Source organism: Mobula birostris, chromosome 6 (assembly GCF_030028105.1).
Source record: "Mobula birostris isolate sMobBir1 chromosome 6, sMobBir1.hap1, whole genome shotgun sequence".
NCBI classification, from domain to species: domain Eukaryota; kingdom Metazoa; phylum Chordata; class Chondrichthyes; order Myliobatiformes; family Myliobatidae; genus Mobula; species Mobula birostris.
In genome coordinates, this window is record NC_092375.1 from 53,711,558 (window position 1) to 53,731,013 (window position 19,456).

Below are 19,456 nucleotides of genomic sequence, written 5' to 3' on the forward strand. Positions count from 1 at the left end.
ACAGAGAAAACTGATAGGTCTAATTAGCGGGGGTCCGCAATCATTTTTGCACCGCAGGCTAGTTTAATATTGACAATATTCTTGCGGACCGGCCGACCGGGGGCGGGGGTGTTAATCACAACCGGAATATAGGTGATAAGTCAATCGCATCATAACATTTTAAGTAACGTTTGGATATTAAACACACAGCGCATATTTTCCCCCTATGAACATAAAAAATCATTGCAACACACCAATATCACTGAATCAGTGGGAGCCCTGGGCTTGTTTTCCTGCAACAGCACGGTCCTGTCGAGGAGTGTGGGAGACAGCAATACTCGAAGGGGTTCCTTCTGTCCAGTCTATTCCGCAATTTAGTTTTCGTTGCATTCATTGCAGAAAACTCCGCTTCACAGAGATATATTGTAAATGGAAGCAACGTTTTCAGTGCTTTCGTGGCTATCTCAGGATATTCAGCCTTGTCTTTGATCCAGAATGCCGGCTGAGATGTTATATCAAACATACTTTTCAGCCCACCGTCAATTTCAAGCTCGAGGAGTTGATCTTCTTCCCGCGCTGACATGGACGATTCACCGGGGACATTCACAAATGGGTCACGGACCCATTCCTTTGCACGTCTTGGACCACTGATGACCTCGCGTGCTTTAAGTTCAACAGTGCGTGACAGAGAATGAGGAAGGTGCAGCTGACTCATATCATTTCACATCGCCAAATCATATTGTTTCCTTGTGGCCTGGTGGTTGGGAACCACTCTTAGCATGAAGAGAGTCCAATCAGGATGCTCGCTCTCCCTCTCCCTCTCAAAAAAAATCTATTTCCAGGATATTGTATATAACTTCCGGGCGTCAGGGAGCCACTATCGATATGCGGCAGACTCCCGGGACTTCCAGGAGAGGTGGGATGTCTGCATTCAATTACACTGAATTGGCACTATTCTGACAGTATTTTTTGGTATACTTTGGATATCAACTCTAATAATACATCACATTGTTTCAGAAACTACTTTCTGCAATGCGTTTGTGCCCAATCAGGGACCTGAAAAGATAAAATATGATAGCTAAAATTCAAATACCAATTCTTTAAAAGTGTTTTGTAATCAATGGAAATAACAATCAGAGTAAGCAAAATAAAACAATTTCCTAACGAAGTGTCTTATTAAACTATGTATACTTTTCCAGCTTTTGTAACATGAATGATCATGCTTTATAAATTGTACAAAAGTAGCTGTATTTTTCAGATACAGTGGTAAAAATGTGGACAAAATTTAACCAAGTGACTGCTCCGTTAAAATGTGTTACCAAAACTATTTGCTCACATTTATACAATTTTTAAAATCATCAAAATAAACTTGTTTGCTGCAGCACATACTATTTGAAGTGAATGTTTTGCTACATTTGTGTATTTTGTTGACTGAAAATTTGTCGCCTACAACACATTTATTACTTCATCCTAATACATGCTTAACAGTGATGCTGACACAGTCACCCTTTACTGGAACAACACACATCATAGTTGCTGGTGAACGCAGCAGGCCAGGCAGCATCTCTAGGAAGAGGTACAGAGATGCTGCCTGGCCTGCTGCATTCACCAGCAACTTTGACGTGTGTTGCTTCAATTTCCAGCATCTGCAGAATTCCTGTTGTTTGTTGTTTACCCTTTACTGGAAACTAGTTTTCAGTACATAATGTGACACCCTTATTGAATCAGCTCCTTTTTACTTAATTGGTTGTTTTCAGCAACTCACAATTCCAGAAACTAATTTAGAAGGAGATTTATGTGGAGAGCTACATACTGCAAAATTCCAAATACCACATTGTCTGGTAGAATAGTTAACTTTGAGATTTATTTCAGTTGATTGCCATTTTATTGTTAATATTAATAATGGAATTAATTGCATATAAACTTTTTCCATTGGTTGATATGTTGCATGTTGTTACATGTCAAGTCCTATGTCTTTAGCATGCTGAAGTACTTTAATGGTAATTAATTTTGTATTCTAAACTGATGTGTATCTAACAGAGTTAGTAACACAGCCATTGCTTCAAAAGTCAAAGAAAATTTAAAGGTTTGTTTAATTTACATCCAAGCAACAATGGTTATTTAGGCTCCACAATTGGAATGCTTAAACTGGATTGAAAAATGCTATTAAGAAGCCCATGCATGTTTATTAAAAGGTTGACCTAAAATTGTAAACATGCAGTAAATATCTCTTGTTTATGTTTCTTGTGCTACTTAATACATTTCATTTCCTTAAGTCTACATTTTTCACATTGATCAGCAGTTGACATTAATCTGTTTATTTTAAATTGTTAAGCCCCTAATTAGGCAATGCATGGTAAAAATTATGCAAATATAAAAAAGATGTTCTAAAAATAATCCAGAAGAACTGAAACCACAATTTTCTTCTTGATGGATTACTTTCATTAGACAACAGCTAGCAATGCACAGTTGTGAAACTTGTATATGGCATAGGCTTGCAATGTTAACTTCATTTGGGGAAAAATCTTTAAAATGAAACGTCTTCTAAATTTTCTAGTTTATTACTGACACAAACTCTAAGTTCGCTTGATTTTAAAATATATATATTTACTTCCAAACTGTTTCAGTATATCTACCTGTGGTTTAATATTGATAGAGCCAGGATGATTGAGATGTACTATGGCATGACTTGAAACACATTTTAGAATGTCCCAATAGAGAGAATTCTTTATCTAGAGATATTGTATAATGACAAAAATAATGTTTTTTTTCAATTTCTATTATGCATTTGACATAACTTATGTGACGTAACCTTTTACTGGTGACTTGCAGGTCAGCTCTTGAGGCGTTGTGTCCTGGAGGGACAATGGTTTATTCTACGTGTACACTATCTCGAGCAGAAAATGATGATGTTGTGGCCTCTCTCCTGAATTCTTGTGACAACGTTCAGACTGTGGATTTAACAGACTTGGCATGTTCCCTTGTTCATAGCTTTACATTCGCTGAAGGTGTACAGCATGGACTGTTAGTTGTGCCTGAAAAGGATAAAACTTGGGGCCCAATGTATGTCAGCAAATTATGGAAGACACATTGACTTGAAATCGAGGTATGAGCTCAATAGATGGATATGCATGATGATAATATAATAGGCTGAGCTAATTTAAGACTTTTGTAAATACTTAAGTTAATTTGCAGAAATTTTAAAAATTACCTTGCACATCAAATAATTATATATATTAATAAAATCCAATTTTTCAGATGTGAATGATTTACAGAATTATTAATATTCTTTTTTGTTATTATTTAAAAAGGAAAGATAGTTAACTTATAATAAATTACAGAATATGGTAATATTTTAGTATTTTGTAAAATATGATGTTTTGTGCCTGAAGTAGTTCTGGTGTTATTTTGCTGAAAATCATGATAGAAATTGTGTGGAATACCAGAATTGTCATTTACAGTTAATGAGATTCCAGGTAATGCAAAGATCAGTAATTTCCTGAAGCCTAATACAGGTTTCCCCCACCATCCGAAAGTAGAGCGTTCCTATGAAACAGTTCGTAAGCAGGAACGTCGTAAAGTGAAAAAGCAATTGCCATTTATTTATATGGGAAAAATTTGTGAGCGTTCGCAGACCCAAAAAATAACCTACTAAATCATGCCAAATAACACATAAAACCTAAAATAACAGTAACATAAACTAAAAGCAGGAATGATATGATAAATGCACAGCCTATATAAAGTAGAAATACTTTTCTACAATCATTGCCGCACTGTCCACCTTAGCGAAAATCTCGCGCAAGCGCCCTCGGCAGAAACGGCTGCTCACAGGCACGTGTTTAAGCAATGCTGGCTAGAATGTAGTTCCGGGTGAGGAGCTTGGCTGCTCGGGGCGCACTACCTTTTTTCGTATCAGTGAAAACACCTTCTGTTAGCGAAAACAGGTAACTAATGTAGGTCTTTCGAAACAGCGAGGTTTCGTAAAACGAACATTCAAAAAGTGGAGGACACTTGTATTCTGCATCCCATGGTGCTTAAAGGAGTAGCCCTAAAAATTGTGGGTATTTTCCAACATTTTTTGATCTTTGGAGTCATTCCATCGGATTGGAGAAAAAGCTGACATTACCCTAATATTTAAAAAGTGGAGAGGAGCATCAATATCTTGTTTCATTTATATAGGGCTTTGTTAAGGAAGTACCTTGAGTATTGAGGCAACACACATCAAAGTTGCTGGTGAATGCAGCAGGCCAGGCAGCATCTCTAGGAAGAGGTACAGTTGACGTTTCAGGCCGAGACCCTTCGTCAGGACTAACTGAAGAAAGAGCTAGTAAGAGATTTAGAAGTGGGAGGGGGAGGGGGAGATCCAAAATGATAGGAGAAGACAGGAGGGGGAGGAATGGAGCCAAGAGCTGGACAGGTGATTGGCAAAAGAGGTATGAGAGGATCATGGGACAGGAGGCCCAGGGAGAAGGAAAAGGGGGAGGGGGGGAGCCCAGAGGATGGGCAAGGGGTATAGTCAGAGGGAGAAAAAGGAAAGTGGGAGAAAGAATGTGTGTATATAAATAACGGATGGGGTACGAGGGGGAGGTGGGGCATTAGCGGAAGTAAGAGAAGTCAATGTTCATGCCATCAGGTTGGAGGCTACCCAGACAAAATATCAGGTGTTGTTCCTCCAACCTGAGTGTGGCTTCATCTTTACAATAGAGGAGGCCGTGGATAGACATATCAAAATGGGAATGGGATGTGGAATTAAAATGTGTGCCCACTGGGAGATCTTGAGTATTGTCGTGTCGACCTTGAGTATTGAGCTCAGTTTTGGACTTTATCTGAAGAAGATTGTTTTTGCTGTGGAGGGAGTTTTAGCAAAAGTCGCCAGACTAATTCCTAGGACGGCAGGACTGATGTATGAAGAGAAGTGGTCAATTGGGCTTACATTCTCAGAATTTAGATGTTTGAGAGGGAAATTTTACAAATACTAACAGGACTAGACAGGTTAGATGCAAGAAGGATGTTGCTGATGGCAGGGTAGTCCAGGACCAGGAGTCACAATGTAGAGCTGAGGACAATTTACTGACAAGTTACTGCAGCGGTCCCCAACCGCCGGGCCGCAGGGAAGCGATATGATTCAGCTGCACCGTTCCTCATTCCCTGTCACGGCCACTGATCAGCCATTACGCACGCCAGGTCGTGACCTGCGCGTCATCCGTGTCAGGGTGGGAAGGAGATCAACTCCTCGAGCTTGTAAATGACGACGGGGTGAAAAGTATGTTTGACATAATATCTCTGTTGGCATTTTGGATCAAAGTCAAGGCTAAATATCCTGAGATAGCTACGAAAGCACTGAAAACGTTGCTTTCATTTCCAACATTTTTCTGTGAAGCGGAGTTTTCTGCAATGAATGCAATGAAAACTAAATTACGGAATAGACTGGACATAGGGAACCCCCTTCGAGTATCGCTGTCTTCCCATCACCCCTCGATAGGACCGTGTTGTTGCAGGGAAACAAACCCAGGGCTCCCACTGATTCAGCGATATTGGTGTGTTGCAATGATTTTATATATTTATACGGGGAAAATATGTGCTGTGTGTTTAATATCCAAATGTTACTTAAAATCTTATGATGCTATTGACTTATAAGGGACCCTATAACAATTACAGCACGGAAACAGGCTATCTTGGCCCTTCTAGTCTGTGCCGAGCGCTACTCTCACCTAGTCCCCCCGACCTGCACACAGTCCATAACCTTCCATTCCTTTCCTGTCCATATACCTGTCCAATTTTTCTTTAAATGATAATATCGAACCTGCCTCTACCACTTCTACTGGAAGTTCGTTCAACACTTCAAGCTCCCTTGTCCTCCCCTGATAATTGACTTATCACTGTATTCATGTGAGGAAAATATGCGCTGTGTGTTTAATATTAAATTCGTTAGATAAGCCCTTTTAGAAACAAAATTGAGTGTATTACCCACTTATCGCCTATATTCCAGTAGTGATTAACACCCACCTCCACGAACAGAATCGCCAAAAAGGATTTGCTCGTGGGGGCGGGCGGGGTGGGAATCGGCAGGTCACGACGCGCATGCGCACTGGTGCCTGCGCAAGGCTTCATGGCCATTGTAGTCTTTTTAGGTAAACAACGCATTTGACTGCTACTCTTGTCCGTTGGCAACCCTCCCCCCCAGTTGGCCAGTCCGCAAGAATATTGTCAATATTAAACCGGTCCGCAATGCAGAAAAGGTTGGGGACCCCTGATTTACTTCACCATGAGGGTGGTAAACCTGTGGAACTCTCCATCAGAAAAAGCTGTTGAAAGAAAATAATTAAATATTCAAGGAGGAATTGGATGTACTGTATTTCTTAGAGTTAAAGGATTAAGAAATATGGAGAGAAAGCTAGGAACAGGATGCTGAAATTGGATGCTGAGCCATGATTGTATTGAATGGCAGAGCAAGCTTAAATGGTCAAGGGGTTACTACTGCAGGTAGCTTCAGTTTTATGTTACTGTGCCGATTAACTCATAAATTTAATTAAATACAACTGACATCAAACCTAAAAGTCTGCCAACAATACTTTGTAAACCATTATTCAACATTTTAAAGTAAGGAGCTATTTTGAATTTTGATAATGGTTTGTGTAAATGTGGAAACTATTTAAAGGAAATCTGTGAATATTTAATATATTTATATTCATACACATTAACGGTAATAAATTCATGTTAGTAAAGAAACAGAACTAGCAAAGGAGGAAGGATTTTGTGCATTATTTTACAACTGCAAATAATTTGGTAATTCAAAGAAAGCTGAATGCATCTACAAAGAATACTTAGAAATGAGTAAAAAGGATATGTGTGTATGAGAATTTTTTTCACTTTCAATTTCAATTTACAAATCTCAAAATCACAAACAATATGGTCAGGAAATAATTAATCATTATTCAAAGTCAGGAAGAGGCTCTGAATAAATGTCTTTAAATATTGCTATTAATTTGAGCAGTTCTTTTTGTTAGTGCTAAATGCCATGTGAGTGTTATCTAGTAAGAAGAAAAGGTATAAATTAGGTTAGTCTTTAATTTCTTTTTTAACTCTTAGTTTTCATACCACCAGCAATGCATTTAGTTAACCACCTGGAGTGACAAAATATCATCAATTTCCCAGAGAAAAAAAATCAAGAACACACACTTTACCATCTCTGGAGAAAAGGTTTCCTTTCTCTGTTGTAATACTACAGCATTCATTTTTGAACTGGTGATTTACTTTGGGCACGGAAGAGAGATGATCCTGTTACTATTCAATATGCTTGGCCCATCTTCACCATTTAGCAAAAGGAAAATATAATCATAAAAAATTTTATACAGTTTCTCCACACAATTACTTTTGTACATTTCATTAATAGAACATAGAATAGTACAGCACAATACAGGCCCTTCGGCCCACAATGTTGTGCCGACCCTTAAACCCTGCCTCCCACATAACCCCCCACCTTAAATTCCTCCATATACCTGTCTAGTAGTCTCTTAAATTTCACTAGTGTATCTGCCTCCACCACTGACTCAGGCAATGCATTCCACACACCAACCACTCTCTGAGTAAAAAACCTCCTCTAATATCCCCCTTAAACTTCCCGCCCCTTACCTTAAAGCCATGTACTCTTGTATTGTGCAGTGGTGCCCTGGGGAAGAGGCTGTCCACTCTATCTATTCCTCTTAATATCTTGTATACCTCTATCATGTCTCCTCTCATTCTCCTTCTCTCCAGAGAGTAAAACCCTAGCTCCCTTAATCTCTGATCATAATGCATACTCTCTAAACCAGGCAGCATCCTGATAAATCTCCTGTGTACCCTTTCCAATGCTTCCACATCCTTCCTATAGTGAGGCGACCAGAACTGGACACAGTACTCCAAGTGTGGCCTAACCAGAGTTTTATAGAGCTACATCATTACCCCGCGATTCTTAAACTCTATCCCTCGACTATGAAAGCTAACGCTCCATAAGCTTTTTTAACTACCCTCTCTACCTGTGAGGCAACTTTCTGCTCCTCCACATTACCAAGTATCCTGCCATTTACTTTGTACTCTGCCTTGGAGTTTGCCCTTCCAAAGTATACCACCTCACACTTCTCTGGGTTGAACTCCATCTGCCACTTCTCAGCCCACTTCTGCATCCTATCAATGTCTCTCTGCAATCTTCGACAATCCTCTACACTATCCACAACACCACCAACCTTTGTGTCGTCTGCAAAATTGCCAACCCACCCTTCTACCCCCACATCCAGGTTGTTATTAATAAAAATCACGAAAAGTAGAGGTCCCAGAACCGATCCTTGAGGGACACCACTAGTCACAACTCTCCAATCCGAATGTACTGCCTCCACCACAACCCTCTGCTTCCTGCAGGCAAGCAAATTCTGATTCCATCTGGTCAAACTTCCCTGGATCCCATGCCTTCTGACTTTCTGAATAAGCCTACCATGTGGAACCTTGTCAAATACCTTACTAAAATTCATGTAGATCACATCCACTGCACTACCCTCATCTATATGCCTGGTCACCTTGTCAAAGAACTCTATCAGGCTTGTTAGCTACATAGTAAACAAATATTAACGAAGTTGTTAATATTAACATATTAGTTCATATTACCAAATAGTAAAGATCCCTATTTATTGATGCAGACAGAAGATATCAATAACTTCAGATTTTTCCAGGAGGTCATTATGTCTGTGTCCCACCCTTTTCAAATCCTGTACCTGAGGAAACAATGCCACCTTTTTTAATCTGGGTGTTGCAGCTGAACTAAAATTGTATTGAATTGACTTTTTTTCTTACATCCTTCACATATATGAGTAAAAATCTTTATGTTGTGTCTCCATCTAAATGTGCCATGTGCAATCACAGTAATTTATAATAAATAGAACAGTCAATGTAATATAGAGTACACTCAAATCACCGTGAGTTAATCAGTCTGATGACCTGGTGGAACAAGCTGTCCCGGAAGAAGTTGGTCCTGGCTTTTATGCTGCGGTACTGCTTCCCGGATGGTAGCAGCTGGAATAGATCGTGGTTGGGATGGCTTGGGTCCCCAATGATCCTACGGGCCCTTTTTACACACCTGTCCTTGTAAATGTCCTGAATCATGGGACATTCACAACTACAGATGCGCTGAGCCATCCGCACCACTCTCTGCAGAATCCTGCGATTAAGGGAGGTACTGTTCCCATACCAGGCAGTGACGCAGCCAGTCAGGAAGCTCTCAATTATTCCCCTGTAGAAACTTCCTAGGATTTGGGGCCCCATACCAAACTTCCTCAACCGTCTGAGGTGGAAGTGGCGCTGTTGTTCCTTTTTCACCACACAGCTGGTGTGTACAGACCACGTGAGGTCCTTGGTGATGTGGATGCGGAGGAACTTGAAGCTGTTTACCCTTTCAAACCCAGATCCATTGCTGTCAATAGGGGTTAGCATCAAATATGGAAGTTTAATGTTGCATTGGAAATAATAATCCTAATTCTATGACTCTGTAGAAACTTAGTCCAATGCTTATTGGACATGCTCAGAACTACCACTAATTTGTCAGTACCACTCTGGAACAGGTCAGGTATGTGAAATAGAAAATTAAACCCCTTTTACAATATATAAAAATGTTGCACAGAATGAGACTGACACAAAGCATATGATGTCTCTATATCCCTATTCACACTCTCCTTATCCAGCCAGTCATGTATGGTCTAGTTTTCTTTTTCTCCCCCAGAGACTGATATGTGGAAATACTTGAACAAACCTTCCAAATAATTTGGATTAGGAATCCTTATCATTGGCAGCATACAGTGGAGTAGAAAAGTCTTTATTCATTCTTTAGTAATTATAATTTTGTTTGAATAACAAGTGGAAAATGTTAGCAGAAGTACCTTCAGTGTGTTTGTAGCATTTTCTTATTACACGGATAATTGTAAGAGTTGCAATTTACCTTGTATTGGATTTTGAACTTGAAATGAGTTAGTGATCTGTGTATTGTCATTTATAGAAGAAATATACTATAATGTTGAGCAGTAATTCAGAGTCTGGTGCAGTTTTCATGTGTCATCCAGATTCATGTGTTACTTCACACAGCTCCAAGCAATCCTAGAGCTGGCCATGCAGTTTAATAGAGCTCAGCCCCTGCATACACTGGGCTTCTATCCTTTCCGATACTGATCTGAGGTCCAACAGTGATTCCCTTTCATATCTGATGGTCAATTTGCAATTAACTTCTCTAAATGAAGATTTGCATGCTACCTATCCGTCCATTGGTGAAATCCAATTGGTAAATGTTTATGTTACAAAATGTTTATTTTGTCAGCCTATTAAGGAATACGAGACAGAAAAGTTTGCAAATAAATTTCAGAGCTTAGGCTGTTAAAACCTTAAACCACAGTCACCACCAGTGCAAGGATTATATTTGGGGATGAATAAGAAGCCAATATGAATTCAACTCTGGAACTAGATTTCAACTTGCCATCTCTGTTAAAAAGAAACTTTTTCAACCAACTTGCAGCTTATAACAAGCGAACACTGAAATGGCATTGGAGAGACAAGGAACCTATATCTGAACCTATGTGTCTGTCCTACAACAAGCTTTTCATGATATCTGTTCCTCACCATACTTGTGCAAAGGGTGCCATGATAGCATAGGAGTTAGTGGGATGCCATTACAGCTTGTGGTGTTGGAGTTTGGAGTTCAATCCTGGCGTCCTCTGTAAGGAGTTTGTACATCCTCCCCATGCAAAGCGTGTGCTGCAGTTCCCTCCCACAGTCCAAAGATGTACCAGTTAGTAGGGTAATTGGACATTGTAAATTGTCCCATGATTAGGCCGGGGTTATATTGCTGAGTTGCTGGCAGCATGGCTAGAAGGGCCTATTCCACACTGGGTGTCTTAATAACTAAATAAATGTGCATAATCTTGTTTTGACTTGACAAAGAGTAAATCATCTGATTCTTGAAAAGTAGTTGTATTCTGTACATTAAAATTTGACGAAGAAATTTATTGTATCCAGCAGGCTGCTTTTTTTTTAAAGCATTCTTAATAATGATGTTGCTCTGGAAAGAAATGCAAGCTTTATATTTTTCTAATATACTATATTTTTGATGTAGTTACAGAGTCATAAAGCACTACAGCACAGAAACAGGCCATTCAGCCCATCCAGTCCATGCTGAACTGTTAGTCTGCACAGTCGCATCAACCTGCAGCTGGAATATAGCCCTACGCTTCTCTCCGTTCCATGTACTTATTCAAGCTTCCCTTAAGTGTTGAAATAGCACCTGTATCCACGATTTACGCTGACGGCTGGTTCCACGCACTGAGTGATGAAGGATCCCCCTCATGTTCCCTTTAAACATTCTACCTTTCGCACTGAATCCATGACCTCTAGTTCTAGTTTCACACAACCTTAGGGTAAATGCAGGTAGAATTTTCACTATCTGTACCACTCATAATTGTATATACCTCTATCAAATCACACCTCATTCTCTGAATGCTCCAGGGAATAAAGTCCTAACGTATTCAACCTTTCGCTATGATTCAGATTCTCAAGTCTCGGTAATATCCCTGTAAATTTTCTCCTTCAATCTTATTGATACATTTCTTGCAGTTAGTTGACCAGAACTGGACATAATACTCCAAATTAGGCCTCACCAAAGTCTTGTACAATTTCAAAATAACATTCCAACTCCTGTAACCAATACTTTGATATATGAAGACCAAATTCAGCAGGTCATGTTTTAGTAATGTCATTGTTACACTGATACTCATCAGCTCACTGAACACAGGTCTGGGGCACATCTAAGAAACATGGTTCAGTTGCTTACTAGATAAATTTACTGAACCATTAGGGTTTTATAGGAGAATATTTTCCATATTTGTGAGCTCAATTCATCATTGGAATATATCTCATTTGACATGCATTAGTCCTGGCTTACACTATGATTCATTCTGAACAGGTTATGGGAGGAATAGCCTTATTGCTATTGAATTCTAATAACATTCCCATAGCCTAGTTTCCATAGTATGTGATGGGCCTCAGCAATTTGTCATCATCAGCTGATATTAGCACTTCAATTCATTTCTGGGACAGCGCAGGCCATCTAGGGAGAACAAGTAATGGGCATGCTACACAAACGAATGACAAGCTGCCTCAACACAGAATGCTTTTGATGGATATGGGAAAGAATAGCCTTCAATGTGAGACAGGGATATGTCTGGCTTCTATTGTGGTGTAAAGCTGCAGTTACGATAGAATTATTTAACTAATATGTCTGTTTCTCTGGATTCTTAACAACAGCGAAAGCCATTCATTAAAACTTCCCAGGGTATTTCTAATGAGAAAAAGAAACCTAAAAAGATCATCAAATTTAACAGGTAAAACCTTGGAGTGCCATTATTTTCGTTTTTACCCTCTGTTCATTCATGAAGCATTTTATACTTTGTAAGAGACTCTATATTCAGTAAGTATTTAAAACTGTTATATTCCTTCCCTAAAACTGTACTGTATCCTTTTTTCTTCCATATAGATTGACCCGAACTCTCATCTTCAGTGGTGACCAAATAAAGAGTGCAAATCACTCCGAACTGTAGAGTTGTTAATGCAGATTTAGATTAAATCCAGCAATCAGAAGCAAACTGGTCAGCCTACTAATCTGCATCAGTAGGTACACTCAACATTAAATGCTGTATCATTATCACTACAGTTTAGCAAACACTGACTACTTTGACCATTTTGCACTAAATTGAACTTGTTTTTATTTCCTTGTAAAAATTATGTATAATTATGTTGATTTTTTTCTGTGAATACTGCTTATATGATGCTATGTGCCTTTGATGCTACTGAATGTCGTGAGTTTGAGCCCCAGCTGAGGCAGCGTGTTGTATCCTTGAGCGAGGCACTTAACCACACAGTGCTCTGCGCCGACACTGGTGCCAAGCTGTATCGGCCCTTGCCCTTCCCTTGGACAACGTCGGTGTCGTGGAGAGGGGAGACTTGCAGCATGGGCAACTGCCAGTCTTCCATACAACCTTGCCCAGGCCTGCGCCCTGGAGAGTGAAGACTTTCCAGGTACTGATCCGTGGTCTCGCAAGACTAACAGATGCCTTTATCTGTGCCTTCAATGCTACTGCAAGTAAGATTTTTTGATGCACCTCTGCATATATGTACTTGTGCATTTAACAATAAACCTGGCTTTAGAATTTGACTTCAGCTTGCTCTTCCTCATCCATGCATCTCTAAACTCATCAGCTATACATTTTTTGGCATTGGTCTGCGCTTAAAAGAAAGAGGTGCATTGCATTCAGATCCACTAACACCTCCTTCCTCCAGCACCTGAGACTAATTTTTGTGGACACATACAACTGTTCACTAATGGTTGTCCTAACTCTACACATGCATTTCCAATATACTCAGCTATATTGATATCAATGTCAATGCAGCAGAATATATTTCCAGACAATATATACACTATTAGTGCTGATAGTCAAAGACAACCTTGTACTTTACATTTTCTTTGCCATACATCTTGCAGAAAGTTTTTTTGTTTTCTGCTTCCGTACAACTATTAGATCTCTCGCTTTATGAAGTTCTTTAACAATGCCTTAAAATTTCCAAATGGAGCACTTATACAAGTCTTGAGAGCTACATCATTCCAACAAAATGATCACTGCTTCTTGCCATTTCTCCCACCTCAATATTTAACCGTGATAAATGCTTGCAATATTTCAATAACCCCTGCCTATCTCAAATACATTACTTCATCCACAGTAGGAAGTACAAGCATTTGGAAACAATAGAGCAAATTGTTAACCAGTGGATGTCATTAGATTTGAGGATTTTGGCAAATAGGCAAATAAATGAAATCTGATGCTGACGGAATAAGACTGCTGAGATGATTCTGGCTTTAAATCATTGAGCTATTCCTGAAGTTGTAATGAGTCAATTGCCCTCATGGCTTATAGACAACAATATTGAAGAGATATCAGGAATCTCAATCTTAATGTAATTCAGCTCCTGACTGCTAATTTTTTGGCACAAAATAAATAGTCGTAAGTGAAATTCTGTCCATTATCTATTAATCTTTTTGGCTGTTACTGTCAGGACCCTTGACACTGCTGCTTGAAAATTTAATAATTGAATAATGTTAAAAAAGCAAGAACTTTTTCCAAAATTGCAGTTGCACCATGTTTAAAATGGTGTATTATAAAATAATCTCTTTCAGTTGTTGAGATCTGATAAAAGCTCACATTTTGCTTTGCCCTGTGTGTTATGAGTACCTCAATCTTAGGTGATTAGATCTATTTATGTATGATGGAGTGGGATAATGATTCAATGACTCAGACTGACCCTCTCATCTGTAACCTTAGTTAAGTGATTTAATAGTAAAGTTAGATAAAAGGAAAACCATGCCAGCAGGAATTCTAGATTAAAGATTTAAGCAATACATTTATCGGCATACTTAAAGGCAAAGACATTCAAACTATCTTTAATGGAAATAAAGCCCCCTTTGCAAAATTAATATCCTTAATGATTTTTCTGGACCTAGTATTTTTTGTATTAAATCTATAATGAGTAGAACCTATTATCTATTACATAGTTGGTTATAGCTATGGAATTATCAATCACATTGTGGGCTGTTGCACCATTAGACTATTTTTCAGCGTCGAACTGTCCACTACATTACATAATTCTCCAAGGGAAGTCTGCGACAATACACAAACGCTCAGCTTCAACAGTGATGAGTTAGAGGGAATACATCTCTCGTGTCTTCTATATATTGTGTCAGACACTACACAAAATACGTTTTGCCATTAGACCTCTAGACTTCAATAATAGATATTTTTATACTTTCAATGCACATTTATAGCATTCTTTCTACAAATCTTGCCAATAGAAACTCAACACAAATGCTAACACCATTCTCACATAGCACCCAACTCATACCATATGCCTTTGGTTTCTGACCTGGTTAAATTTTGTCAATTAATACTCATGAGGACCTCCACCATTAAGTACAATGTTCTTATTTTCATTAAGATTCTTTATCTTATCACAGCATTGAGTGCCTTAACTTTTATTAATTTACAAATGGACCCTTACAGAGCCCTGGAGTAATTTTAGTGTCTGCTTTAGAAACACCAGTTTACTCGGTGTCTGTCAGTACACAGGATTTAGTTTATGTATCCTTGACTCAGAATATTATAGATTATATAGCTGGACTATTAATTGTGGAGAAAATCTACTCATCTGGAGGCATGAATTTGAATCTCATCATACCAACTGGAAGATCTGCATTTAGTTAATTTTGGAATAAAAGCCTATTATCAGTAATGTAACAATTATTTTATCATAAAATAGTACTTATTTTACCAATGCCCTGTGAGGAAGTAATTCTTGCTCCATCTGGCCAAGATGATCTCCAAACTCACAGCAATATTGTTAGCTTATGTTTTCCTTCTGAAATGACCGATCGGTCAGCTCCTTGCACAGGCAATCCACCTCACTGTTGAATGAGAATTATAAAATTTTGCACAAGGCATTGAGTACTGAGGCAGTTGATTCATCCTGACAGAACGTACGCCTTATCCAGAAAGAAAATCTCTTAATTTCTTTGCATCATTCAGGGATACCTGCCTTAACTAATGGACATGTCTGATTAGCTAAGACAGGAGAAGCCTTGGATACAATATATCACATGTATATGATAGACTTTAGGGAGGGAATCCAGAACTGAATACAACTGCTCCACAAAGACATCAATACTACGCTCCAAATGAAGGAGTGGAAAGGGAAACTTTCCCAGTACATCTGGAGTTGTGCAAGGCTGCCCTTCTCCTCTGCCTACTTTCTTTTCAGCCTTTTGCCAAGTCCATCAGGAATGCAGTAGAGGGTGATGATCGAGACAGTAAATGGCTACAGTGTATATACACCACATTGCTGAATTCTGCTTGAATCCACTGTTGGTCCACAGATCAATAAAAATCTGTGGCTAATTTCAACTTTCCATCTAGGCTAGAGTTAAGAGTGAGAAGATGTTCCTTAGTAATTAACTTAAATGATCCTATATTCCCTTCAGCCAGTCACGTTTGATTAATGACTATTCTGGGCACCTGGTGAAAATATTTGTAAAGCTTTTTATTTGATTTAAATTAAGTTAAACGTTTTAACATTTTTAAGTGTATAATTTAATTCTGAAGCACTTTAAAAATAATTTTAATGTTTTTGAAAAGGCCCTGAGTGATTTTGAACAAATATACAATGCCTTGAAAAAGTATTCAGCTCCCACAACTACTATATTGAAGTAGGATTTTTGAGCTAAACTACAAAATATTGTGCATCATATCAAATCAAAAGAATTGAAAACCTGTCAACGATTTACTAAAGCTTGAACACCAAATTTGTGAGGTTGAAAAAGTATTCATCCTCTTTGTAATTACTGTGCTAACTTCCCTCAGGTGCAATACTGTATATTGCCAACTCACCCAATTTGTTGATGTAGAAAACTAGAGGATCACATGAGTAAATACCCCCTCTCTCTGTAAGGTTCAGTGGTATGGTAGATTTTCAAAATGAAGAAAAAAGAACATATAAGTCAGGGAAATAAAAATAGAGAAACACAGATCTGGGGAAGGGTACAAGACCATCTCAAAGGCGCTGAACATACCTCAGAGCACATTGCAGTATATCGTGGAAAAAACATGAAACCACAGCCACACTACCTAGGTCAGGCTCCCTCCCTTCTAAATTTAGTCACCAGAGAAGAGAAGCTACTGTGTCAACAGCAGTCGCTCTGAGTGAACTGCAGAAGTCGGTGGCCGCAAATGGAGGTGACGTTAATGGCGCCACTGTCTCTAAATCCTTCCACGAAAAGGGTATTTATGGAAGAGTGGCAAGGAAGAAGCTGGACCAAAAAAGAAGTATATTCAGTGCATTATTTCAAATATACTGTAATGATGTGGGAGAAGATCATGTGTTCAGTTGAGACTTACCTGGAACATTTTGGCCTCAACACAAATCTAATACTGTGTTTCAGCCAGGTAACACCATCCCTGCTGTAAAGTATGCTGGAAGGAGCATCATGCTGCAGGGAAGCAACCTCTCACTGCCTCGGGCAGAAGTTCCCGCTTGCTCAACCTCTCACTGCTACAGGTGGAGTTCCCACTTGCTTTGAAAGGGCAACAATTATACCAGTGCCTAAGAAGTATAATGTGGGCTGCCTTAATGACTATTGCCAAGTAGCACTCACATCTACAGTGTCGAAATGCTTTGAGAGGTTGGTCATGACTAGACTGAACTCCTGCCTCAGCAAGGAACTGGATCCATTGCAATTTGCCTATTGCCACAATTGGTCAACAGCAGACACAATCTCAATGGCTCTTCACACAGCTTTAGACCACCTGGACAACACAAACACCCTATGTCAGGATGCTGTTCATTGACTATAGCTCAGCATTTAATACAATTATTCCCACAATCCTGATTGAGAAGTTACAGAACCTGGCACCCTGTGCCTCCCTCTGTAATTGGATCCTTAATTTCCTAACCGGAAGACCACAATCTGTATGGATTGGTGATAACATCTCCTCTTCACTGACGATCAACACTGATGCACCTGAGGGGGGTGTGCTTAGCCCACAGCTCTACTCTGTCCGTACCCATGATTGTGTGGCTAGGCATAGCTCAAATACCATCTATAAATTTGCTGATGATATAACCATTATCGGTAGAATCTCAGATGGTGACAAGAGGTCGTACAAGAGCGAGATATACCAACTAGTGCAGTGGTGTCACAGTAACAAGCTAGCACTCAACGTCAGTAAGACGAAAGAGCTGATTGTGGACGTCAGGAAGGGTAAGACGAAGGAACACATACCAATCCTCATAGAAGGATCAGAAGTGGAGAGAGTGAGCAGTTTCAAGTTCCTGGATGTCAAGATTATCTGAGGACCTCACCTGGTTCCAACATATTGATGCAGTTATAAAGAAGGCAAGACAGTGACTATACTTCATTAGGAGATTGAAGGGATTTGGTATGTCAACAAATACACTCAAAAACTTCTATAGATGTACCATGGAGAGCATTCTGACAGGCTACATCACTGTCTGGTATGGGGTAGGGGGTGGGTGCTACTGCACAGGACCGAAAGAAGCTGCAGATGGTTGCAGATTTAGTCCGCTTCATCTTGGTATTAGCCTACAAAGTACCCAGGACATCTTCAAGGTGCGATGTTTCAGAAAAGAATCGTCCATTATTAAGGACCTCCAGCACCCAGGGCATGTCCTTTTCTCATTGTTACCATCAGGAAGGAGGTACAGAAGCCTAAAGGCACACACTCAGCAATTCAGGAACAGCTTCTTCCCCCCTGCCATCCAGTTCCTAAATGGACTTTGAACCCTTGAACACTACCTCACTTATTTAATATATATTATTTCTGGGTTTTTGTACTATTTTTAATCCATTCAATATGTGTATACTGTAATTTATTTATTTATTTTTCTTGTGTGATATGCTGTAAGGGTTCACTGATAATGTAATGGTTTCTCTGTAGCAGCAATGTTTGGGTTATGACTAGAGATAACGGAGTTTGGAATGCTGCTGTTCTTTCTTGTGAGTCTGGAAGAGAGCTTTTCGCGGTCTTTGGTCGGCGAGGGGAGAAGAAGGAAGATGCGTGTGGAGAGAGCTGGAAGACCACGGGACGGAGTGGACCGGGAGCGAGGGTCCGAAGGAGGAGGTCGATGGTTGACGAAAGGCCGTATTTGTGAGCTCCAACGTGCATTTTTGACATTTCTTTTAAAATGGGCCCTTTTTATTATTATTTTCCTTACCAACCCTATATTCAGATTAAGATTTATAAAGTTCAATCAGTTAATTGCATATGGTGTACTGTCTGATATCTTGCGGTGCGGATTTGTAATTGAGCATTACATCACACAGCATCCACACAAACAAGATTTCTCAGTTTGGTGGAGCCAGAAGTTGTCTTCCCCTAGATGGACACCTGCTGGCCGAGTCTGAGGGTCACAATTGTGGGGGTTTGTCTGGGATCGATTGCCCTGAGCATTGAACCAGTGGGCTGTGTGTTTAAATGGATGCTGCTGGGGTGGGGCGGTGGTGTGCCTCCATGGGATTACCAGTAAATAATGTGTCCGTGTTGAGTGGGTTGGGTATTTGTACCTCAGATGAACTGTTAATTTGATTTTTGTGTATGGTTAAAGCTATTGACAAAGTTGAGACCATAGTGCGGTGTTTTGATAAAATGGCGGGTTCAGACCTTGTTTTAGTTCAGACTAGCGCTGACGTAATGGTAGTAGAACTGTCAGTGTCTATTGGTGCCCTAGGTGAGGTGGGGCCATTTCCTGTCCATACTGTCAGGGAGGAGAAGGGAGCCGAGCAGGCTGAGTCACAAGTTGAGTTTCCCGTAGCAGGTGGCAGAGATTTCAAAGACAGGGTTCTATCGTTTCT

The 19,456-nt window shown here is 39.6% G+C and overlaps 1 protein-coding gene across 4 annotated transcripts in view; it reads left to right on the plus strand.

Moving 5' to 3' along the window:
* Positions 1-14,074, plus strand: part of LOC140199060 (tRNA (cytosine(34)-C(5))-methyltransferase, mitochondrial-like) — a 62,465-nt gene extending 48,391 nt beyond the window's left edge. Inside the window, exons 6-7 of one of the 4 annotated variants that reach the window (XM_072260507.1) lie at positions 12,292-12,368; positions 12,521-14,074. In XM_072260507.1, coding sequence (XP_072116608.1) covers positions 12,292-12,368; positions 12,521-12,525 — 82 coding nt within the window. In that variant the 3' untranslated portion in view covers positions 12,526-14,074. Of the gene's footprint in view, positions 1-2,811; positions 3,086-12,291; positions 12,369-12,520 lie in introns of those variants that run through there. The other 3 variants (XM_072260506.1, XM_072260505.1, XM_072260508.1) reach the window with 3 other exon arrangements.
* The last annotated feature ends 5,382 nt before the right edge of the window (positions 14,075-19,456 follow it).